General features: G+C 42.6%; 1 protein-coding gene across 1 annotated transcript; it reads left to right on the top strand.

Annotated features, from left to right (window-relative positions):
* The first annotated feature begins 2,486 nt into the window (after nucleotides 1-2,486).
* SRSF4 (serine and arginine rich splicing factor 4) lies at nucleotides 2,487-24,482 on the top strand. Its single transcript, XM_048825813.2, has 6 exons — nucleotides 2,487-2,707; nucleotides 18,068-18,210; nucleotides 19,121-19,233; nucleotides 21,533-21,747; nucleotides 22,765-22,854; nucleotides 23,011-24,482. Exons 1-6 carry the CDS (start codon nucleotides 2,601-2,603, stop codon nucleotides 23,834-23,836), a joined length of 1,494 nt encoding a protein of 497 aa, XP_048681770.2. The 5' UTR covers nucleotides 2,487-2,600; the 3' UTR covers nucleotides 23,837-24,482.
* Nucleotides 24,483-25,902: the final 1,420 nt, after the last annotated feature.

Here is a 25,902-nt window from a genome sequence, read left to right as displayed (position 1 = left end):
TTTATTTTTTCTTATTTAATAACGTTTAAAAAGGCTTCTGAGACTGGATTTTTCACTAAGTATGTGAACTTCTGAATATGAACATAACTGCTCCTTGTCATGCAGTCTGCGGCCCCCTTCCTCCCCCGGTGTCAATGTCCAAGCTACGGGGCTGTGCTGAGCCAAACTCCTCCAGCTCCACCCCGGTGACAACTACACATAATATCCACCCCCCACATGAGAGAGAAATCCTAGGTCTTGACCATTTCTGGTCACTTTAAGCAACTGCTGTGGTGTTATCCTGGTATTTTGACTGAATTCCAACTGGGAGGTAATTCCATTCTACCCCTCTAAATTCCCCTTGCAATTTCAGCAGTGTATGGTATATTTCCTTCACTTCCTGCTGTAAACTTCTGTTTAGTGTCACTATGTTCTGCTATAAAGCTGCCATGTTCCACCTCAGAAACAGCTGCATTTCATTGGTGGATGAGGTGATTCTTGTATATAGCTGACAAAACACACTGGTCTCTTTTGGGATGAATGGTGTTTGCAAATGAAGATATGTAAAATCACAGTTGTTAGTATAACACCCAGAAATCTTTTGCTGTCTTGTTTTGATCTTCCAGCTTTAACTTTGCTAAGCGGAGCTGATACACAATACACAGAATCATCTCCGGATTTATCCTAAGAGGATTCTGATTTCTCAACAAACATATGCAGCAGCCTGCAATATTCCATCATTAGTCCATTGTACAGGACAGGTTATCGCACAATAAAAAGTCAGTGCCAATTTGAGGTTGATCTGAAAAGTGACAGTGAAAATTACATCCTCAGCACCTCACAACATTAAACACCTCACAACCCTAAATTACCAGTTCAACTCCTGACCCCACTGATCAATCCATCTGAATGGTGATTCTTGTGTGACTGTTAGCTGAAATGAGTTTGGAGGTTCTCAGTGTAGTGGACAAAAAAAAAATAATAGAAATCAGCACAACTGGCAATAAACTGACAAACTTTAGCCATCTCACCAGATAGATCCAGGACTGCATTGACCTTAGAGACTGAAGGCTAGAGCCACAAAGGGATTTAGGTGCCTAACTGCTAATTAGCACCTTAGTCCAAATGTAGATCCTAAAAACTCAGCAGTCACTTAATCTTGAGGCCCCTAGGAACTTACATTTCTGTCCCCAACTGAGTAAGTCAGGGGGTAAAAATAAGAGATCTTTAAACACAGTATTAAGCATGTATATAGACAAGAAAAATATTCGTATTATTTATTTTACTTGACAATAAAACACAACAGGCTTTAGAGAACTTATTACTTTTACAAAATGTTACAGAACATTTACTCTTACACCATGTACCAACATAATGCATAATCAATACTACGCTTGTCAAATGAAGAAAGTGCATTGCGCGAGTCAGACACCTTTTTTTTTTTTAATTGTGGCATCCACTAAATTGAAGTATCCACAAAAGTCTCTTCTAGTCATTAGTGTGACTTAGGAACTGATTTAAAGCCCCTTAAGCCCCTTTCTATTGATTTTAATGAACTTTGGATCAGGCTATTAGAACTTCTGTAGTATTTACTCTACCATGCAGATTAAGACTCCAGAACAGCCCCACACAATTTTGGGGTAAGGATTACATCCAGTGCTTAATTTGTAATGAAAGAGGTGCCAGGGCTATGAATGATCAAGCCTTGAGGTGCCGAGGCTCAGCTGTGGCACAAATTCAGCACTGATTACATCTGCACACCACCTGGTGATATCGCCATCGTTGGCCATGGCTTTCGGTATGCCAGGACACCACATCACTGCCTCTTAGCGTGGCATCTGGCACACTGCGTGGCCACATCACCCATCCTTCACTGTCAAGCTGTGCCAAGCTGCCGGTCCTTCACTGCGGCACCCAGTGTGCCAAGTGACCCATGCTTCACCAGGGTGCCCAGGGTGCCACGTGACTCATCCTTCACCATGCCACCCAGTGTGCCACGTGACTCATCCTTCACCATGCCACGCAGTGTGCCACGTGACCCATCCTTCACCATGCCACCCAGTGTGCCACGTGACTCATCCTTCACCATGCCACGCAGTGTGCCACGTGACCCATCCTTCACTGTCGCATCTAGTGTGCCAAGCGGCTGGTCCTGTACTGGGGTGCCCAGTGTGCCACGTCACCCATCCTTCACTGGGGTGCCCCGTGTGCCATGTTACCCATCCTTCACTGCAGCACCCAGTGTACCACCTCACCACCCACCGCCATGGCGCCCAGGGTGCCACGTGACCATACTGCCTGCTGCCCATGACCGTGGCAGCGCCCTGGCAGGGGCAGAGACGTGGCTGAGCGAGCGCCACCCTAGGCAGGGAGGCTCGGTCCCGTTCCATGTAGCGGCCCCTTTAAGAAGAGCAGCAGGCGCGGCTCCGAGCGGCGGGGAAGCGGCTGGATGTGACGTCACCCCGCCCCTCCCCGCGCGGCGCCGACGTGGGTGACGTGCGAGCGGCGCCCCGCCCCGCCCCCTCCGTGCGCGTAACGCCGCCGCCGCCCGCTGCCCCCTCTTGCCCCCCCGCGCGCTGAGTCAGCCGCCGCCGGTCGCGGTGAGGGTGCGAGGCGGGGAGATGCCGCGGGTCTACATCGGCCGCCTCAGCTACCAGGCCCGGGAGCGGGACGTCGAGCGCTTCTTCAAGGGCTACGGCAAGATCCTCGAGGTGGATCTCAAAAACGGGTGAGCGGCGGGCCCGGGCCGGGCAGCGCAGCGTGGGGGGCCCGGCGGGCGAGAGCCGAGCCGGCCCTGGCCCGCGCCTCCGGCCTCCTGCCGGCCCCCTGCCGGCCCGCGCGCTGAGCGCAGCCGGGCCGGGCCGGGCCCTGTGTGCGCAGGCGCCGACAGGTGGGGGTGAGGGGGTTGGCTCGCTACTTGTGAGTCTGGCCCCACGCGGCACAGCATGGGCGGGGGGAGCCAGGACTCCTGGGTTCTCTGCCCAACGGCCTGGCCTCGTGGCCGGGGCACGGGTCTGGGGCCAGGACTCCTGGGGTCTCTGCCTGTGGGGTCTCTCAGTAGCTTAGCCCCAGGCTTCCTGTGACCCGCAGGCAAGTCATACCCTCCACATTCTTCCTCCTTTCCCCCCACATCTAGTAGTAGCGCTAAACGTGGCTGCAACGGGCTGTGTAGAGAGGGGTCCAGCAGAGCATTTCCCTTAGAGGGGGGCCTTGTGCCTAGAAATCTCCCTTGCTGAGGCTGTCACAGCCTGGCAGTCCTGTTCACAAACCTCTTCCCCTCACCTTTCCTAACTGATGTCTGGGTTAGAGGCCAACAGCCTTTGATGATGGAGGCAATATTTCCTTTATGCATCGATCCCACTTAAAGGCTGTGATCACTGTGGATTAGTAGATGGGGGAAATGGTGTGGTGGGGGAAGGTCACTACTGATCCAGGCAGTAGTCCTAGTATGGCTCATGATTATATGTGCAGTTCTGGCAACTGACATCTTGCCACAGCGGGATCCTTTACATCCTGCTATTGCTTTGCCATCTATCCAAGCTTGGAATCCTAATGTGGGCAGAATCGGTGGTTTAGATTCTGGAACTTAGTTAAATGAGTCTTGAAGTTTTTACTTCCCAAGCAAGATTATAAGTAGGTGACATGAAAAGCCTGCCTGGAGTGTAGAGTATACAGTTAGCTAGGGCTTCCTTTGGGAGTGGGGATGAGGAGCCTCTTAAAGTTAGTTTTTGAGCTAAAAGGAGTCCTCAAGATTTAATACTCTATGGTCTTATTGGTGGTTTGGCCCATAACAGGTTTAAAAGGTGACTGAAGGCACAGCCTTTAAAAAACCCACATGTCTGTCTTTTACCTGCTATTTATTGCACCAGGTAATACTAAAGATTACTGTTACTGAAAGATTTGAACGTTCTGTTTTCCAGTTCTACTGTGTACACTTGAAAGCACTCTGTATGCCCTGTATAGAGAGTTGTGCTGTTGCTGTGTGAAAACTCCATACAAACAGACAGAAAGGAACACTTCTTAAAATAGGAGGATGTTTAACTACAAAAATAGGTTACGGAACCAGACAATTGTAGTACCTACAGTTCATTCTCTGAAGTTGCCTGGATTTCAAGTTGGTGCTCCTCTAAGAACTTACTGTTTGTTGTCTAGACACATTAGGAACCTAATAGTGGACTGATATTTAGATACAGAATCTTTCCCTCTAGATTACTGCTGTGCCATGTGGCTTCTGCTACAAATGACTGCAAGTTAGTATCATATGGTAGGTAGGCCTAGGCCAGAGATTTTCAAGTTTTCTCATAATGTGGACTGTGTCCTAATAGCATTTCATGGATCAACTCCCCACCTACTTCACATCCATAGTAACATCCCTGTGGCAACTACAATTGCTTATTTGGGAAAATATTCAATATTTATCTTAATGTGATTAGCTACTTGAAACTAGGAAAGCAAGCACCAAACTGGCCTATGGACCAGCAGCAAATGCTCCAGACCACCAGTGATCAATCCATAGACAATAGTTTAAGAATCTCTGGCTTCAATGTAATAAACTGGAGGCTTCATTCTGATTCCTAGCTAGCAGGCAATCTACATTACAAACCTCACCATAATAATTGGCCTCTGGACCTTCGCTCTACTTGTGTTGGAGATTGTAGTCCTTAGCCTGCATTCTTTGTGCTTCCACATTTCCTATTGATTTCACTTAGGATGAGTAAGATTGGGATCCGTGTTAGCATCCGTGTTAGGGTGATTTAACTGGGAATTGGTCCTGCTTCGAGCAGGGGGTTGGACTAGATGACCTTCAGGGGTCCCTTCCAACCCTGAGATTCTATGATTCTATGATCTTCTAGAGAACTGTTCAGAAGCACAACTTTTGATAGGAAGATGCTAATACTATTTTCCTAAATAGCAAAGTGGGGCTTAAGCTTGCTTAAAACTTGTCTTCAAAACCTTATAAGGGCCTAAGGATTGAATTGGCCCTGGACACTGAACCTACCTTTTCTTTCTGTGGCCATGCAAGTTAGGGTAGAAACACATGCAAAATTCACTACCATTGCTTCTCAGCCCAGTCTGTTAAGAAGATTTAAACTTCCAGGGCTTTCTTGGGCATCTTTTTATAGTTTATTAAAATTGTTAGATTCAGAATCAGGAGATTCAAAATCGGAGTAATCTGAAGAAATGCACCCAGATTTGAGAGTTAAGAACAAGATTAAATCAGATATTAAGATTTATATGCAACTAGGAAAACAGGATTAGAGAGTACTACATATGTGCAAGATGCAGTATGATCACTGAGAAAGTAGAAACCTTAAAGTTTGGAATTTTCTGACTGTCCTGCATGCCTGATTTATCAACCTCAGTGATGCACAAATGCTAGTTTTTTGCATTAAATTTCCCTGGGAGAGAACTGCTGATTAGTTGAATCTCTTAACTGAAGTTGCCCCAAAATAGAAAAATGTCTGTAAAATTTAACTAGCATCTGTCAAATTTGCTAGATTAGCGTGGTCATTAAACGATGCAACCAGCTTTTATCCTGCTCATTTTTCTGCTTCACTGAGAATTATATAAATGCATGGTCCCAATACTGCAATTGGACCTGTACAACTCCCCGTGCTCACTGAGACTCTTTGTGGGTGCAAGAGGCTGCCCACGGGACCCATTTGTAATGTGGTCCCAAGTCTGAAATTTGTGTATTTCAACATTTTAAAGAAATTTATACATTATCATTTGAACACATGGGCACAGGGGAAGAGAATGTTTTTAAAACTCAAAACAGTGGATGAATCTAGTTTGCTCCATTTTCAAGAAAAAAGCCATTCTGGAGAACATGTGGAGATCTTCACTACAAAAGGAATTTAAGAAAGCTATGGATAATTAAAACTATGCGGGATATAAAATAGGAAGATGGAAGTCACCATTGACTGTGGCACCTGCTATTGCTATAATTAAATTGATCTCTTCAAATAGTTAGGTGGCTCAGTCCTATGTATATTTCTAGGAGTAATTTAACAATTTCTCCTTAAAAAAATATCCTTTTAATTTCAACATCTGTTTTGAAATCTTTCAACAAGCTGTAGTTAACTTGGCTTGAATTTAAAATGGCAGATTGACAAAAATCTACTTTAAAAAAAAAATATCAGGTGTAATGTCTTTATACCCAGCATAATCTTGCATTGAGTTTTTGTGAGGGTACTTTACAGTCCACTTTGTTTGCCCTTTGATCCTTTCTCCAAAACTTATTTTTAGCAGCGCTTAGCAAATGATTAAAAATTACTGCACAGTGGGTGACTTATGAGATTCTGTCAGTTTCTTCTAGAAAGTTGCTGGTTATCTTAACTGCTTAGCCTGCAGGAGATTAGCTATTCAGTATTTTAGCAGTTGGTGAAGCTAAGATTAAATGCATTGGCAGAAAATGGAACTGGAGTGCAATATTATCAGAAAGTCCAAAAAAGCTGAGTTGGATCTTGATCACCACTAATGATGATTAGAGTTTATAATTTAAGTAGTTAAAGCAGCATTTACCTGAAAAGGGGAAGGGAGTGAAAACCTAGTTCATACTGAACGTTTCCATTTTAATTCCAGCACCTAGATTCCACTCCCTCTTCACCTTGTTCTTAGCCAGTGTTGTACTGATGGCAGCTGGAACCATGCATGTCAGAAGTGCATGAACAAGATGCCTGGAAAATTGGGCATTTCAGCTTGCTTTTATCTTTTAAAAACTTGCTAAAGGCAAGCAATAATAATTCTAAGAGTTGGACACTTTCACTTACAGGGACACCAACTTGAAATCTAATAATTTTTTAAGAAAAAAGCTTCTATGTAGGTGCTTATCTGCCCTCCATCTGAGCATCTCCCGAATATTTATGTATTTATCCTCACAATATCCCTGCAAGGTAAAGAAGTATTATATCTCGCTAAACGGATGGGTAACTGAGGCACAGAGATCAAAGCCAAAAGTGTCAAACTTGGGTGCCTAGAGGTAAGTTCCTAAATCCTTATTTAGGCACATAAATAAAGGTGCTCAGCACCCATTAACTTTAAAAATCAGTCAAATATATTGGATGCCACTAAATGGTATTTACATTGATCTAGATGGTAAGAAAAATTTAAGTTGACCTGCAAGTGATTTACAGAAAATTCTGCTGGTGCCCTTCTTTTCTGCTTTATTAATATGAAGGCCTCGGAGGTGTGTTTCTGCTTGTTTTTTACATTAGAAATAGATGGAGTGTCCGGTTTGTTCTTCCTCAGCTTGTTGGAAGCATTCTGGGATTTCTCAGGGGTATTTCTTTTGAACTCTAACACTTCAATTGAATGAGCAAGATATTTAAAACTTAACAGAAACTTACTTTTTCCAAAGTGGTAACTAGTCACTAAAGTTAAATACATGTGAAATTTCAAACATTCTAAAAAATCTCTTCTCATGTTAATAGTTCACTGTTGTACCCTTGGTTCTGGTTATATTGTTTTACTAGTTCTCCAGTCAGTTTCCATGTTCAGACAGGACCTGAAGCTTTCATGTAAGAAGGCAAGCAGAAAAAACCTTTGCAGGTTGCCTTCATCCCTGATAAAGTAGCAAAACAGGCCCAGTTTTTTCTCCTTTTGCAGGCCAACTTTAAGGGAGTTTGTCTTTGGCTGCTTAGTAGATTAGATTATGGCATTATTTCTGTGGAGCATGTAGTTGAGTGTTTCATTATTGGGTAAAATCTTGGTTATGCTAATCTTTTCATAAGAACGTTAACTAGGAGTTATAACCAGGAAGATTTGGATGTTCTGTGTCTCTGGCACAGATGCCAATTTCGAAAAGATGGTCAGGTTTAGTGGTTCTTGATGTTTGGATGGCTATAAATATTTTTTCCTAAAGAATTCTGAAACTTAGAAAGTTGTGTGCAGAACTGATTACCTCCGTATAGAGGGTTGAAACTATTAACACTTGCTTCTAGTTCAATTTATCGCTGGTGAAGGGTGCCAGACTGACAGCTCTGAACACAGAACAACCTGGGGCCGCGGTGGAGCAGTCCGTCCCAAGGTGTGAGGGGAGTTGTTTCCGTTCCCATTCAGTCCTCACCTTTTCTGCAGAAGCAGCCAACGAGAGGGCCAGTTAGAGCCTGCCTGGTGGGAACTGGACTGAAACCCTCTACTACACAGACCAAACAGCTGTAAGATGGTAATGATTACAAATGTGCACTGTACTTTGAACCAGTGACCTAGAAGTAAGAGGCTCTTTATCCCATTTAACTTTTGGATAAGTAATGGGACAAAATATAAAGTGGTATGTTTTCCACTGAAGAGGCTAGGCATTTATAGCAGCAGTAAACAAGGAGAACCAGCATCATGAACCTACCTGGTTTTCTGTAACCCCAGCCAGTGTTCCATGGACCAGTTTGGAAATGTCACTGGTTTTCACAGTGATACCAGTAGCTTGTATCAGTGCAGTTCTTAATGTTTTCAGAAGGTCAAACACAATTTGTGAACTCCACAAAAACAGGAATGCATTGCCTTAGGCTGGAGGTAGGATGTACATCATAGAGTATGTGGGAACTACCGTATCATGGCTGAATTCAGTACTTATAGTTCCTTTAAACTTTATATGCCAATGCCTTTGACAAGTGTCATGGCCCCTACCAGCCCAGATCACATGGAGTTCATGGACAGCTTAGTTATTAGCATCTATCCTGGTTCCTGCTTAGTACCTCTCTTCTCCCTCCAGTTGTTGGTACCAGTCCCTTTGGAGTTCATAAGTTGGAGACATCACTGTAAACATGTTCTTGTTACTGGTTCCCTCCCCTCTTCCCTTCCAGTTACCACGACTTTTTGCATCTTGCCTCAGTTAGATTTTAAGCTTTGTGGTGTGAGATGGGCTCAGCACCTAGCCCAATAGAACCGCTATCCTGACTGGGGATTCTTGGTGCTATAATGCACGTACCTAGGTATCCAATAAAATAAGCATAGTTAATGTCCTGCATTAGACCACTGATGTGTTATGCAGTGTAGCTATCTAAGTGTGCACGGAATGTATAACAATATAGTTAGTGACAAATCCACAGGTACAGTCTAACATTTAATAAAAAGATCTTTTTAAAAAAAATCAGGAACACTTCATAGGCACAGTTAGGTGTTCAGTGTGAGACATATTCTATACCGTAACTGAACTAACACTTCAAAGACAAGATTCTGAAATCAGGAAATCGGGAGTAAAGATGCACTTTTACAAGAACACTTTAATTTGCCATCCACTGTTGGAAGAACCTTAGACATCTGTAACTCTGTCCCCGTGCCCATATATGTTAGCAGCACATGTAGCTTGACATAGCTAGGAGTCTCTGCTAGAGGGTGAAATCCATTCTACCGTCAGGGGCCCGCACAAAGCCCAATTCCCAGCTTAAATTCTTAACATGTATGTAACACTCAAGGCCTTGCGACAGGCTTCTGGGAATTTCATCCTAAGGAGTGGCCAGAGAATAACAGAGTTATTGCAGCTCACCAGTCAGCTGCATTTGCTGAGATGTAGCAATTACTCAAAATAACAGCATGAACCTAACCCAGAGAATTAGGATCGCAGGGTTAATGTGCATGTTCTTAACTCAAACGCGAGAGGTGGGGGTAATCACGGAGCCTTTTCCCTAGTGCATGTGCACCAGCATTGGTGCCTGAAGGAAAAATGCCAAGAGCTGTTGATTATAGTCAGTGCTGTCACAGGTGGTGGCAACTGCACCTGTATTTCCCACTTATGGTCCCTCGAAAGCATCCACTCTAAGTCACCAGTTCCTCAGCCATCACATCTCTTGGGTTGAGACCCACGTTCGTCTCCCTTGTGACTAGGGTTTTTCCAGGCTGCATAGTTCCCTGCTTACACTGTGATGTCCCCAGCAAGCCAAACTGTCTACACAGGCCAGCAGTTTGTACTTTGCTTTCTCTCTGAAGGCTATGAACAGCTGTAATTGCCAGCAGACACAGGTTACCACACAGATCATTTTAAGCAAGTGTATTTATTTTGAAGTTGAGAGCATAACAGAGAAAACACTTAAATAAATAAATAAACCTACATGCATGTCAAAAAGCTGACCAGAGGTCACCCCAGCCTCGGCCTTTCTCTCTGGTAGATGTCAGTCCTTCAAAGTCACCTGCTGGGTTTTCCCTGAGGTTACAAGTTCATAACTCTCAGATTCAGAACCAGAACTAGCACACCCACCCATAGGATAGTCTTTCCTTTATACGGCTTTGGCATTTGATCTTGAGACTCTGGGAACAGGTGATCAGCAGAGAACGGTCCTCTCCTCAGAGCGTAGCTTCCCAAGGCTGGGTTTTTGCATAACCAGGAGGTGGGGAATTTGCATTCACCTCCTGCTAGAGCAGGGGTGGGCAAACTTTTTGGCCCATGGGCCACATCTGGGTATGGAAATTGTATGGCGGGCCATGAATGCTCATGAAATTGGGGTCGGGGTGAGGACTCTGGCTCGCAGTGCAGGCTCTTGGGTAGAGCCAGAAATGAGGAGTTCGGGGCAGGGGGAGGTGAGGGCTCCGGCTGGGGGTGCAGGGGCTGGGGATATGGGGTGCAGGAGGGTACTCCTGGCTGGTACTGAGGGGTTTGGAGGGTGGAAGGGGGGATCAGGTCTGGGGCAAGGGGTGGCTCAGGGGTGCAGGCTCTAGGCAGCACTTACCTCAAGCGGATCCCAGAAGCAGCAGCATGTCCCTTCTCTGGCTCCTACGCGGGGGCACAGCCAGGCGGCTCTGTTGCACGTTGCCCTGTCCATAGGCACTGTCCTGCAGCTCCCATTGTTCCCGGCCAATGGGAGCTGTGGGGGTCTGTGCTTGGGGCGGGGGCAGCATGTGGAACGGAGGGTCCTGGCTGCCCCTATGTGTAGGAGCAGGAAGGGGAACATGCTGCTGCTTCTGGGAGCTGCACAGGGTGGCCCCCGACCCTGCTCCCCAGCTGGAGCACCAGAGTGGGGCAAGCCCCAGACCCCTCTCCCTAGTGGGAGCTCAAGGGCCAGATTAAAACAGCTGACGCATCGGATGCGGCTCGTGGGCCGTAGTTTGCCCACCCCTGTGCTAGAAAATACCCTGGTGGCAAACCACTTGACACTGTTTGTCCCAAACGTCGATTTTTGTCTGGCACATTGTTCAATACAGTCCTTTTAAGTTTATAACCTTTCCCAGGGTTCACATCACATTGCCGCCCCAGAGAGGTTACATGCAATCCTGGCCCAAATAATACATACATGCATCTATTATATTGCACACCAAAAATAGTTAATTCAGTAAGTTTTTTCTAGGACATTGAAGGAACTTGCAATATTGGTCACAAGTGCTACAAGTTAATGATAGTAATGATGGGAATTGAGCCCTGTCTCTTAAAACTGTTTTTAAATTGTTCCCCTTCCCAATTTTCTGCAACTCTCTGAAACCAGTCGTAGTTTCCTATGCCCCCATGGCCAGCTGTTATCAGAATCCCCAAAGGCTCTCTAGGCCACTGCTATCATTTCAACTCTTAGTGTAAGGCTGTTTGTTGGAAGGTTTGGGGGAGTTGGGGCACCTGCCTGGCTTTCAGTATGTCACAGGTTAGTAGGGAACATGCATGGTAGCACAGAGTTAGGATCATGGCCCTGTTATATAAACAACCAACAAATTCAATGGCACATTTCTCACTTATTTCAGAAGCTCCTAGAGGCTGGTAAAGAAGTCCCTTCTTTGGCGTTTACCATATACATGGATTCAATGGTCCTACAATGACTTGAACAAACTAACTTCCTTAACTATTACTTCTAGAAACTGTGGTCTGGTGCAAGAGTAGGTGTTGGGGAAATATGGGTTCCATTTCTGGCTCTGGCACTGGTTTGCTATTACCTTTGGTAAGTCAGTCTCTGTACCTCCGTTTCACTTGAAAAATGGGGTTGTTTACTGATCGTTTACTAGGCACATTTCAGAAAAGGACAAAGACAAAGTCCCCCACCCCATAGAGTTCCTCCACCTTTGTGAAATGCCTCAAGATCTGCAGATGAAAAAGCCCAAGTAGGAGCCAGGAATCTTATTATTTTTCACCATTTATGCTGTCTCTCTACTATTTGTATTTAGCTCAGCTTGGCCAAAAATAGATTAGTCTCTGACTTTCATATTCTCCTATGCTAGCAGTATAGTGCAGTGTGTGTATATACTGTAAATATTTGTAAATATTCTCCCATTTCATTTATTGCTTATAGGTTCAGTAAAAACGGTCTTTAAAAACAAAACCTAACCTTTGGGCCAAATTTGATTGGAAATTGGCTTACTTGTTTAAAGGACCAAGTCCTATTTATTCAGACTCTCTAAGAAAAGGAGGATTGTCTCTAAGAAGCTTTGGTAACAGTAAATATCAGCTGAAGTCTTTCCTATAATCATAGTCCCAGTGTGTCCAATTCATTACTTTTTATCCAGCTGCAAGGATGTCTTAATGGCAATTAAATACGTTCCTTATTAGCTGAAATCATTACAAATTCTTATACTCCATGGGCCAACAGTCACCTTGAGATTTGTTTCCAGAAGATCAGTTCACTTAACTTCCAGTAATAGGCAGATTTAGCCATTTTCCCTTCATTTTCAACAACAGACATGAAACAAAATTGAACTAAATGGTACCATTTGCTCTTCCCATCACCATACTTGAGATCTCTTGTGTAAAACGCTCTTGAACAATTTGTGGTTAGTGTCCAGTCAAAGCTAGAAGATGAGCAGGAGTGTTTGAAATCTGCAAAGTCTTTTGCTGGTCCAAGAGAGGTGCCTGAGCTGAGTTTCGGCTCCTTCCTTCAATCTGGGGGTCTCGTTTTGGCTTTGTGTAAAATGAAGGCCAAGTCTGTCTTTATACGGAGGGCTGATCAGACTACCCACCTAAACTTAAAGGAACAGCATTTTTCCGCTCAGAGAACGGAAGACTTTACACAACAAATACTTTAACCAGGAACTCATTTCATACCTGTATCTCTAGCTCAATATATCTGGAATATAAAACACTTGTTAATTCATTGATTAAATTGCATTTAAAATTGTGAATGCAAAAGTAACCTTCCTACAATAACTAACTTGGCTTCAGTACACATTCTGTACCTCTTAAGACATTTAACCACATAAAATATATCGAGGTATACTTCATAATGGACATATATTCAGTGTGTAATTTTCAGATGTTTAAATTTTAAAATGTCCCATCTCCTTCAAATTTACTGCTTGACTTTCTCTTCGGCAGCTGTTTGCATGACATTTTCAAGTTTATTTCAAAGTTCAGCCATTTATAAGTGTCTCATCTGTCAGCAGGAAAAGTCTCTCCTGTTCCCTCTTTCCCTTCCCCACTACTCATAATTCAAAAACAGTACTTTTTTTTTAGAAAATATGTAGGAGAAAAAATATTTCACCTTTAGGCAGAAACCAAGCCCTGGTGTCTGAGTTAGGCAGAAGTACAAATGAAATAATGGAAACTTAACTAGCACTTGCTGTCAAATGGATACTGTAATTAAAAAAAAAAGTCCTTGTAGAAAGCTAGGTTGCTACTGTAAGCAGCATTTAAGAGCAATTTCATGATCCATCATCTCACAGAACCCTTGTAATTCCTTGGAAGAGCTTTCCTACCAGTTGAATTAATTGAATTACCTCATGTCACCACATGTAGAAAATAACTGCAAGAAAATCTCAACAGATATAATTAGAGTATTTCCGGCCATGGGCAAGAATACTAATATTTTACCTGATCTCACCTGTGCTAGTTAAGTGCTGCCATCAGAGCAAGTAATACTTAACACAGCACTTTGCTCAGGTTAACCTGTTTCTGCTACAGGTGTTTGCTCAGGCTGTGCCTATGAGAAGAAGTTTAGGGAATTCTCAAAGTCCAGATTTGGGAAGCATTCAAACTGAAACCGTGGTTTGGCTGAAAAGAAGAAAGACAATACTGTACCTACGTTTTCTTATTCTATTTAGAATCTCATTAGAGTCAAATGAAATGCTAAGCAACCTTGTCTGCAGTATAAGTTTGCAGTAACTAATTAAGCCACAGGAGACCACAATCCCAGTTGAGTCCTGATGTAGCCCCATGCAACTCCATTGAAGTCAATGAAGTTCTAGCATAAACTGGCGGTGGGGAGAGTGACCATTTTCAGGTTCCGTCTGAAGTATGTGATTTTTAGATCTCTACTAGATCTCGGTCTGTCAAGGGCTCCAGAGCTGTCCATTCACAAGCACCAGGAGAACTTGTTGGCACCTCCTGTGTCTCAGAAATTGTCTTTCAGTACATTGGTGTATGGAGAGGAGTATGTGGGTGCAACTGGTATGAATCCAATGGCCCCAAAGCATCATATAGATGGAGGAATGGCAGAATAAATGGAGCGAATTTCCTGTTAGGATTTGGGACCCTAAACGGGTTAAAAAAAATCCCATTTGTCTTCAGCTTTAATAAAAAGCTCCTTCAGGTGGTTTAATCTGTTGAAATTGGTTAGCAATAGGGGTGCGTGCTTTTGCAGTTTTTTTTTCTGTTTTTGATAGATGGAGAGTAAAATGATGCTGCTTCACACAGTCTGGAGTAAATGGTATTGAGGCTTTTAGTAGGTAGCTTTATGGCACATACAAAGCAGTAACAGTAGATATTTAAAAGATTTCCTTGCACTACCACCATATAACAGCAGATTCAATTGCTATAGTTAGGGCTGTGTCAGCAGTTGTCGTTTCTTGTGGTGTGAAACTATGCTTCGAGGGATTCTTAGTTCATGGTATTTAAACCATGTGGTGTGATATACATATATTTTAAGGGAGGTGGCTCAGTATTACCTCTGTATGTCTGGGTTGCGTGAGATGATTTTAATGTTCTTTAAAAACAACTATCACCCCTCATTGATTTTATAAAACTTTGCTTACCGTTTATAAATAAACCCTTGAAAGTTTTCTCCAGAAAATCTATTTGTATTACTCATTTTTCCCCCCACCCCTTATCCATCACGTGAATACCTGTTTATTCTAGGGTTGTTTGCATGTTACATACTGTTTTTATTGGGGGGTATGGGACAAATATTAAAGCATTCTTTTGGGGGTGGGGGGAAGGAGGAGAGAAGGTGTAACATGGTACCTATCACATCCCACTAAGCAGGACTTGTCCTGATCATATCTTATGTGGGAAAACTTCAAGGAAAATTCAGGTTCTGTAGAAGGTGGTGTCAGTGACTCCGTAGATACTGCATTCTCCAGGCAGTCCTAAACCAGTGCTCAAACCTGGTGTTAGATTTTGCTGTGCTGCTGAGGGTCCCCTATTTTGGTGTGAATGATTTGAGTACTCATCATGAAAAGTACCCTTGACGCTTTTAGAAAGAGTAGGTTTGTTGAGCTGGTATTAGGACCATATTCACATAATCCTGTTCCGCAACCCTGAAATTCCCCACCCCACTCTTGAAGTTTCAGTAAAAAAAATTAATTTCTTGTGTCAAAAACTTTGTATGGTATTACTGGCACCTAGGGAGACACCTAATCAAGGGTTGGAGTAACTATTAATATAGTGTTACAAAGCAATTGAGTTCCTGTATCAATGTAAGGGGATATTGCTTTATTTGTGCAAACAGAAGAGGAGTGGGGTAATGACAAAATTTCACAGATTTATTTACTGCTGTGATTAAACAGTTCCAAGGGCCAGCTCCAAGCCACAATTCAGCACATGTTGCCCCTCTTCTGAGGCCAGCATTTATTTGCATGAAAAAGCAACTACGATGAAACTTGGCCAGACACGAATTTTCATGTTAAATATTTAATCAAAATGTTTCACATTTGCATAGTAAGGATCTTCTAGTGTTAAATGGGTATTAAAGGAGGAAATGAAAATGTTTATAAACTAAACTACCCAAGCTAAGAGATCAGAATTTGTGTACACTTAAATTTACGTATGTTTACATTTGAAACCCAGATGTATAAAAACCATTTCCTCCTTTACTTGCCTGCTCAGACCTTAGTTCAGGATTCTGTTTGCCCTACAGCAGCCAGAGATGTTGCAGCCAGCTGAAACGGGGCTCCCTGTACTGCTGTACGGGGCTGTGATGCCATCAGCTATTGCAGGGGAGACTCTGAAGCCTGAACTTGGGTCTTGGAAGGTAAGTAAAGGGGGAATGGATTTCAAATATAGGTGATCTCTTATTATCTGAACCTAGATTGTTTGTAATTTCTGGTATGTTCCCCCCAGCCATTTGGATAATGGGGGTTTACCTGTATTTTGTTGTAAAATATCTGTGTTTATATAACAGTTCAATGCCATTACTACTTTGAGGGTCAGGAGATCTGAGTTCTTTTCCCAACATTGTTGCTCTGCGGCCGTAGGCATGTCACCTCAGTTATCTGTGCCTCAGTTTCCCATATGTAAAACGGGGTTCTGGTTATGGGTGGCAAAACAAAAAAAAAAGGAAAACTCTCGTTTAAAAAAAACACCCACAAAAAAGTATCCGTTTTTAATTTCAAAATTTTCAACCATGTCCAATTATGATATTCACCTTCCTTTTATGAAGTTTGTTGAGATCAGTATAACTGTTTTTTAAAAAAAACCTACAGCCACTATTCTCAAATGTGAGTGATAGAGATTAGCTACTTTCAGAGTAACAGCCGTGTTAGTCTGTATTCGCAAAAAGAAAAGGAGTACTTGTGGCACCTTAGAGACTAACCAATTTATTTGAGCATGAGCTTTCGTGAGCTACAGCTCACTTCATCGGATGTAGCTCATGAAAGCTCATGCTCAAATAAATTGGTTAGTCTCTAAGGTGCCACAAGTACTCCTTTTCTATTAGCTACTTTGTAGCTTATCCTTTTCATTGACTTCTGTAGATTGGACCATTTATAGATTTAGATTCCTGAGTCTCAGCACTCACTTTTGAAAATGTTGACATTAGCTTTTCGGTGCATCTTTAAATCAGGGAAGCAAGTGGTTTCCAGTCTTCTCTGCCGCTCCTAGAGTGTTGCTGTCTTGCAGCAACTAACAAAAAACAGTGTGCTCAGAAATGCCTGCTCAAATTAAAGTCTTAGTTTTAAGATTCACTTCCTAATTGGCATCTTCCCCCTCCTGTCTCCCCATGTGTGTATCCAGAGCCCTGAGCAAAGCTGGTGCAGTTTTTCTTTGAAGCACAAGCTAAGGCCGTGATTGCAACCTGATTTACACTGGCTACTATTACTGTACGTAGCCTCTGAACCTCAGTGGAATTTTGCATGGGTGTTTTTTGTGGACGGTTTTGTTGGAGACTCTATCTAAAGGTCGGTCTTACGACTAACAAAACACCGTAGGGCCAATTCTGCAGCCACTCTGCACACAGCTCCCAGTTTCAGGACTTGGGATTTCCACACACCCAGCACTTGCAGGACTGGACCCATACATAACATATTCATGTGTTTCATTCATATCAAATGTTAATTTCTAGGTGGCTTGATAGAGCGGTTTGAGTGGTGACTTTATGGGAAGCTCTTTGGTAGAAGGCTAACTTGAAAATCCTAATGAACTATACGTCCAACCCCATTGCCATAACATCTACTCGCATTACTCAGACACCTCAGTACTGTCCCCAGTGGAGAGGAACATTACCCAACCTCCCTGAATAACTCCCTTTCTTGACATGCCTTAATACTTTACTGTCTTGTAGCACCTTCTATTTCAGGAGCTCAAGCCATTTGCAAACACTGATGTGGGTGAATACCTCTGGTTCAAAGTTCGAGGAAACTGAGATAGCATGAGATTACCTAACTTCTAGCAAAGCCTATGACAGAACCAAGAATGGAACCCAGGTCTCGTAGTAAACCAGTCATGTTCACCAGAACGGCCAGACTGCTCTAGCTTTACTGTAGTAAATGATGAAAGAGAAGTGTAGCACCATGCTTTGTAGGCCAACAAATTGGGGAGCATGTTTGTTCTGTGGCCTGGGACCTTTGGTCAAAATCTCCCTGCCTTTAGTCCTCGAGAGTTGGCTACTGATGGTCATTAAAAGTCTGGTGCTGCCTTATGTGGCCAGGCTCCATGGGCAGTGAAAGTGCATATGTGATACGAATTGCTCTTGGTGAATATCCGTATCCTGGGCTGTGCAGCTTTGCCTAAGTTACTTTTGTCTCCTCCTAGGTACGGCTTTGTTGAGTTTGACGATCTGCGTGATGCAGATGATGCTGTTTATGAGCTAAATGGTAAAGACCTTTGTGGGGAGCGAGTTATCGTTGAACATGCCAGGGGCCCACGACGTGACAGCAGTTATGGTTCTGGACGCAGTAAGCACTAAAATGCATTTGTATCTCGGTGACTTTTTTTTAATTAAGATATTTCACTTAAAAAAAAAAAACGTAATTTTTTAAAAAAAGACAGTCATGATATGAAGTTTGAATAATTTGTTTTTGTAACTGTTAATGTATTTAAATATTTGAATATCAATTTGCTAATTGTATGATATTTTAATTTACTTAATTAACTGATTAATAAATGTATGAACACAATTTCTTGTACCATTATTATTAATTTGTTTGTTTATTTTCTAAGTATTTGTTTGTTTGTAATGTGATTGTTTAACATAGACTTAACAAAGACCTCAATGTTTTAATTAAAAGAGTCCTTTGAGGCTAAGATGACTGCCTGTTCCATTTGCTGACCTTGGGTTACCTTTCCATGAGTGGCTTTGACCTTTGTGGCCCTTGGCTGACCAAAAAAGGAAGCCATGTGACGACCGCAACCTTTTCCCATTAGACCTGGGTGGTGAGGATCCCAAGGGTTAGAGACAGATGAGATTAAACTGAAATAGGTGCCTGAAAATCTATATTCATATCAGATATTCAGAAAACCTTTAATCAATGTAAGTAACATTAGTAAACTGGCTTTAGTGATTTGGTTTCTTGTTTCAAAAAATTTTTTGTAATAACTTAAATTTAATTGCATGTTAAATGTAACTGTAATTATAATTATACATCCTTGTATTTATGGGCTAGTATTGTAGTTATATTTTTTAATGTTTTTTATCTCTAATTTTATGTTTTAATCAAGGAGACTCTAGCTTAGTCTAGAGGGTGGGGCAAAGATTAAATGTATTTGCTGACATATTGGGCAGAATAGTTTATTTATGTGGGGTGTAGACTAAGTCACTCCACCTCCCTAGCTGAAGTATTGCTATCTGCTTGTCACCTCCTAAAGGTGGATATGGTTATAGAAGAAGCGGAAGAGATAAGTACGGTCCTCCCACCCGTACAGAGTACAGATTGATCGTGGAAAATCTGTCAAGCCGTTGCAGTTGGCAAGATTTGAAGGTAGGGGGCCCTTTTCTTTACTCTGCCTGAGGTTGAAGATCAGAAAGGGCATAAATGACATGGTGATCGTTAAACCAAGAAAATTTTGTGTGATCCTGTGGCCATTGCACCAACTAAGCATTGCTTGTTGTGAGGGAACACTCTATTTAGAACAGCTCCAATCATATCCTGTGCACTGGAAATATTTGACTACTGCAGAAGCTCTATTCTCTCATTTTAGTAAGTGTAAATTCATTCTCATACCCACCCACACTTGAGAATACATGTTTGAAGTAGTACACATATACAAATACACATATTCAAAAGCTATATGTCATTATATGGAATCATGAGACTTCCACTTCATTTACATATATGCATGTTGTAAATGGACTTTTGGGAGAACAGTAGTATTCTCATTTAACATAAGCTTGTGCACATACGTAAAGATTAAAACAAACAAACTTGCCTTTAAAACTCTGCCAAGTCAAATCAGACTTTCATCAGACCTAGGAATTGAGTCCTATCAAATTTGAAGTTTCCTTCATCAACTTCTGAGGTGCTGGTGTTGTGTGAAAAAAGTTTCCAACTTTAGCCAAAAGACTACATGTTTTCACATGAAAACAACTCACCCGTGTTTGAGGAAACTTTCAGAAAAATTCTCTTCCAGTCTGAGAGCAATCATACAAAATTTCAGTCAAAAAGGTAAAATTTCTCAAAAATTGTAAGGAGCTGAAAATGACTTTGTAATAGAAAAACTTGGGTAATTCTAACTATAGGCCACAGCACATGTAGTGATTATGGGGTGGGGGAGTGTGTAAAATATTGTCCTGTAGCTGCTTGATTACCCTGTGCCCTCTGTTGTGTAAGAGGTTAAATTTTTTATAAAGAGCATTCTTATGATACCGATCAGCCGTCATCCCAGCTATGGGTGGTTTAAAAGCATTTGCTTGTTCTTTGGGTGACTCTTTATTTTGCGCTTTTCTCCTGGAGTTACCAAGAATACATGTTCTCACTTGCTGAAAATTTGCAAGTGGATCAAAGGTCTGATATTTGGATCTGAGTGGGAGCCAGGAATGCTAATCCTGGCTCTGCCTTGGACACCCTCTGCACCCTTGAGCAAATCACTGAACTCCTTTGCCTTAGTTTTTCTGTTGGTAAAATTCAGATAATACTGATCTACATCACAGGGGTGTTTTCAAGCTGAATTAGTTCATAGTTCAGATATAAAGCATATCGTCAACTGCTTATTCTGTGAAAACTGTAACTTACTACAAACCTGTCATGTAGGTCTGGTTTAAATAGCATTTTATGTTGTTGAGAACACTTTAAACCACCAGTAGCTTATCTTCAAAATATATTTTTTTAATACCGGAAGCAATTGGAGCATGTCATGGAGTAATCCTGTGCTGGATTCAGGTTTGTGTGGGGGAAGTTAGCACTAAAGCATCTCAAGACAGGAGTCTGGCAACTCAAGAACTGAAAATGATACTGACCTCTACATGCGGTTGGTACTGGAGCCTGAATCAGTGCTGACTGAAAGTCAGCACCATCTGACAGGCTGTTTGGGGTAGGACAGAATCTGTGTGGTCCTGGTAAACAAATGTGCACATCACAAAACCCATCACCACATTGAGCAGTCTAAGAAGGGAGGCCAGGGAGTGAATGAGCTGGAAAATGGGGCCTCCAGGACAAGTCTGAAGTACACTAGCTAGTCAGTAGGGTGAAGGAAGCATGCACTGTCTGCTTGTGCTGCCCCTGTTTTGTTATAGGGCTTCAGTCACCATTTACCGGTTCCCTTTTTTAAAAACACGGCTTCTTAAACTTGAAGGTAAAAGGTAAAAAATCAGAGTGCAAATCTTACGTTTTTAAATCACCTCAGTGAGAAGAAACCTGCTTCAATCCAGAGCATATTTTACTGCATCGAGCTTACCCCTTTCAAATAATAACTTGCCTCAAAATTACTGCTGCAGTGTCTTTACTTGTCATGTTCAGAAATCTGGACCTGTTTCTGCAAAAATCCTTTTTGGATAAAATTCTCACTAACATCAGTGGGTCCTTGCTGATTGGTTGTGTTTATCTTGTGTGGGCTGTTGAGCACAATTACAGGAACCTGTGATAATCATTAGGACTAAGAGGGTGCAAAAGTGAGCTGTTCTCCCTCTCCCCCCTGCCCCCCTTTGCCTCAGGCAAGTCAACCAATGCTGCTTTCTGCATTTTAAAGAAAAGATTAAATGAGTAGTGAGGGGGAATAAACAGAACCAGCGTGAAACCCTAAATCTCTGGATTCAAAGGCAATGTTTTTGTCCTTTCCTCCCAGGATTATATGCGTCAGGCAGGCGAAGTGACATATGCAGACGCACACAAAGGGAGAAAAAATGAAGGTGTGATTGAGTTCAAATCCTATTCGGATATGAAAAGAGCCCTTGAAAAGCTGGATGGGACAGAAGTGAATGGCAGAAAGATTAGGTTAGTGGAAGACAGGCCTGGATCCAGACGGCGCCGCTCCTATTCCAGAAGCCGAAGCCATTCGAGGTATGTTTGTCCATAATACAGCTGTGGCTCTTACAGTCTAATTGAATAGCCAGTGCCAACCCATGGATGCTTAGAGGTACGCTGGGTCCCCAGGAAACGGAGTTTTTGGTGACAGCCCAAATCAGTTGGAAATAAATGCGGAAAATTGGTTCACCGCTCTTCGGATGATGTGCTCTGTGATGGACACTTTAGTACCTGATATTTGTTTTACCATAATACCTAGGAGTGCCAATCACTGACTAGCTCCACTGAGCTACACGCTGCGCAAGTACTGCAGTGTTGTCGGGTTCTTGCCTAAACTGTGTGCCCTTTACCACAGCGTGAAAGGACGTGATAAGCGGCAGAAGTAAACATACAGAAGTGTCCGTAAAACTCCTTCTACCCTTTGAAAGTTCATAAATTTCCCACTGTACCATTTCTCTTTTGGGAGACGCCTCCTGCTCTTCTGTAGAGGTTCTCTTTTTATGTGGTGTGTGCAATATGGCACAAGAAAAGGGCTTCAGCAGAAAGGAAAATCCTCATGTTCAACTCTCTGTAGGTTAGTAGTGTTGGATTTTGTAAGATACCCAGACCCTTAAATTTACAGGCAAAACTTTAAGTTTTTACTCCCGGAAAAAATATGTTCTGCTTTTTGGGAAAAATCTCTGCTTAGGTGGAAGAGGAAACACTGTTAGACCCAGGCACCTGAGCTCATTTGGAAAGACCTAGCTCCCCCACCTGCAACCCATTGTGCTTCTGCTTCAGACTGGCAGCCCTGTTCAACTCCAGAAGTGGCAGCATTTCCAGGATATAGGAATGAGAAATAAGATGTTGTGCTGTGGTGATTTATAGGCATTTCTAGAGTCCCCATCTATAGTCTGTAAAATGCTTTGGGATTATTCTGTCTCGAAGTGGAGAGAATGTTACTGATGTGCTCTCACTCTTCTTTAGTCACATGGGTTTTTATTGAATCAGGATCAGAGGTGTTTCTCTTTCCTTGGCCTTGGAATGACTTAATGCCAATTCCTTTTGTTTCAGGTCTCGCTCTCGAAGCAGACACTCTCGTAAGAGCAGGAGCCGTAGTGGCAGTAGCAAAAGCAGCCATTCCAAGAGTAGATCAAGATCCAGGTATACTTTTATGGGGGAGATCCTGGGGACGTGTAAGAGGCATCGACCTAACGCTGCAGCATAGGCGTTGCTTTATTGTTTACCAAAATTTAATAGCAAATGAGAGCCACGCCATGCTCAAGTTTGATATGTCACCATCCACTTGTGCATTTTCAGGTCTGGGTCCCGTTCCAGAAGCAAGAGCCGTAGTCGAAGCAAGAGCCGTAGTAGAGGCCAAAAGGAAAAAAGCCGGAGTCCAAGCAAAAACGATAAAAGTAGGAGCCGCAGCAGGAGTGCAGAGAAAACCCAGAGCAAAAGTAAAGACAAAGCGGAGGATGCTGTCCAGAACAACGACGACGCAAAAGCAAAGAGCAGGAGCCCCAGCAAGGAAAAGAGTAAGAGTAAAAGTAGGAGCAGGAGTGGAAGCAAGGAGAGAGTGGAGGAAGAGAAGGAGAGCGTGAGGAGGAGGAGTAGGAGTAAGGAGAAAAGTAGGAGTAAAGAGAGGGAAAAGATCAAGGCTAGGAGCAGGAGCAAGAGCAGAGAGGAGAGTAGGAGCAGGAGTCGTAGTAAGAGTAAGGACAAAAGGAAAGGAAGGAAGAGGAGTAGGGATGACAGCAGAAGTAGGAGCAGGAGCCACAGCAAGAGTGAGAAAAGCAAAAGGCGCAGCAAGCGAGACAGCAAATCTAGCAACAAGAAGAAAAAGAGGGAAGACCAGGAGCGGTCCAGGTCTAGATCCAGATCCAGATCAGAGTCCAAGGAAAAGGAGCATCTAAAACCAGAATCTGACAGAAAGGAGGTAAAAAATGAGGGTGAGGAAATGGACAAAAGTCATGAATCTCGGTCCAGATCTAGGTCAAATTCTAAATCCAAACCAAATGTCAAATCAGAATCTCGCTCCCGATCAAAGTCAATTTCAAAAACTAGGTCCCGGTCCAAGTCTAGATCTAGGTCTGCCTCTAAATCACCATCCCGATCTAGATCAAGATCTCGTTCGAGGTCCTAAACTTGCTGCAACCACACTTGAAACTATATGAAAAGTCTTTTGTACATGTTTGGTAGTTGTAGCACAAGTGATTGAAGTAGAACACATGTCAATGCTGTACATTTTTAACTACCCTAATGGTGTGTCTGTAATCGTTCAGTACAGGGCTCCCTTTCTGCAATGCCTTCTAGATCAAGGCTATGCAGCTCATTTACTGACTTGTAGAAAGGTCCCCTTTATAACACAATCCTCACGAGAACACCAAAATCGCCTTGTTTTCCAAGAACAGCCTTACAGAGAGGGAGCAGTGTACTTTGATGGGTTTATAAGGTTGGAATGATGACTTATAGGTAGGTATGGTGACTTCAGCTATTTTTGCCCTTGAACTGATGCCCTTTGATGTATGCCATTTAGTGAAAGTGCTAAGTCTTAAGTTTCATACTACTTTTGGTTTCATATTTTTGGATTTACAGAGTTGTGAATAGCGCAGTCAAGAAAATAGATACCTGCAGTAACCCATAGGGGAATAAAAAGTAGAGTTCCATATTCTGGTATTGTGACAATATCCTTGTTTTATATTAAATTTTTTTATTTTATTTTTCCCCGTCTTGCAAAGTACAGTGATCCCTGTTTCCATGAAATTTGAATAAAGACTATTTTTGCTTGATGACATTTAGTGGTGGTTTAAATGAAATTATGCCGTGATTAGCCTCTTTACAATAAAAAAAGAATCAATATAAAGGAACATGCAACAATTTAGCCCCAAAATATAAGTTCTGGGTTCAGAAAACCCCAAGACCATTAGAAGAAATGTCTTCCTGAACACTTATTTTAAAATCCAGTGGAAATAACTTGTTCAGATTGAAACACTTCCTTGCATTGCTTGGAATGGTGGCATTGTATAGAGAAGAGAATTATAGTGAAACTGACAAACCTGTTTTCATTGGTCAAGTTGAGTGAAATATGAGCCTCAGTTTTCATAACCTAAGGAAGAAAATGTTTCACTTGAGTCCCTATAAAGGGACATTGTCAGCTTAAAACATTTTCAGACAGAGGTGATTTATCTAATATTGATGCCGCTAACACCTAAAATTAGCTTAGCTGAGAGACTGGGGCAAAACACGGTTTTCTGTTTTTTAATTTTACTTTGTGCATCTGGCAACACTTTGTACAGTCAGTTCCATTGTTTCCTCTGTATAGTCAGTCTCATTTGTGCAGGTCTTCTGCATAGCAACAGAGCAGAGAAAAACATTTGGTAAAATAGAACCATAACTAAATTGGCAGGAAGTTTCAAAAGCAGTTTAAGTTACTGCACCTGCTCCTCACACTGACTAGATTTAAGGTGATGGGGTTTCAGTAGTTTACTTGTATTAAGTCATGGTTAATGTGGAAAATCCACTTTTTTTTTTTATTAAAGCATTCCTCAGAATTGTGCTACAAGAAAGCTGTAAAAGGAGAGACCCGGCCTCTTAGGAAGCAGTACCTGTGTCCTGATGGCTGCTTTGGCATAGCATTCTTTCCAGCTTCACAGCCTCATGGTTCATATTGACCATTCTCAGTAGTATGGTGAGATGGGAAGAAAGCCTCCAAGAAGCATAACAGCTTGTATAGTTAGTTTGTAGCATGGCAGGCTCCTTTTACACTCTTTAGAGAGCAGGAATTGCTCTAGTGGCTCAAGCCAATAATGAAGATTCATATGCTGTTCATCATCCCTTTTGGGACTTCTGCCTTAGACGTGTGTTACAAGTAAAAGAGACACAGAAGGTCATAAAGGGAAACTACTGCATGAATACCTGAATATACTATAGTATTTACTGGTCAGGGGTACTCCCAATTTGCAACATCTTCTATAAGGGGCACCTGGAACAGATCAGGACTGGGCAGAGTGCTACGTGCAGAAGTTGAGTCCTTACTTGCCACTTTGAGTTGATACCAAAACAGTGCCCCAGCATCTTACAGCAGGTGAATTGTGAGAGGCCTCTTCATGGAGGCCTAGCAAGGGGTGTGTGTGCTGGGGCAGGAGATGCTAACTTTGGAGAGGGAAGGAAGCTGCAATGGAATGGGGGAGCAGGCCATGTCTGGAGTGC

This window comes from Caretta caretta, chromosome 19 (genome assembly GCF_965140235.1).
Source record: "Caretta caretta isolate rCarCar2 chromosome 19, rCarCar1.hap1, whole genome shotgun sequence".
NCBI lineage: Eukaryota > Metazoa > Chordata > Testudines > Cheloniidae > Caretta > Caretta caretta.
Note: the sequence above shows the minus strand (reverse complement) of the source record. Positions and strands in the feature narration are given on the sequence as shown.

Bases quoted from the DNA above. Each gene is read 5' to 3' on its own strand.
- SRSF4 (XM_048825813.2), top strand. From the start codon at position 2,601: ATGCCGCGGGTCTACATCGGCCGCCTCAGCTACCAGGCCCGGGAGCGG. The intron at 21,748-22,764 runs GTATGTTTGTCC...CTTTTGTTTCAG, and splicing joins AGAAGCCGAAGCCATTCGAG to GTCTCGCTCTCGAAGCAGAC. The intron at 22,855-23,010 runs GTATACTTTTAT...GTGCATTTTCAG, and splicing joins AAGAGTAGATCAAGATCCAG to GTCTGGGTCCCGTTCCAGAA.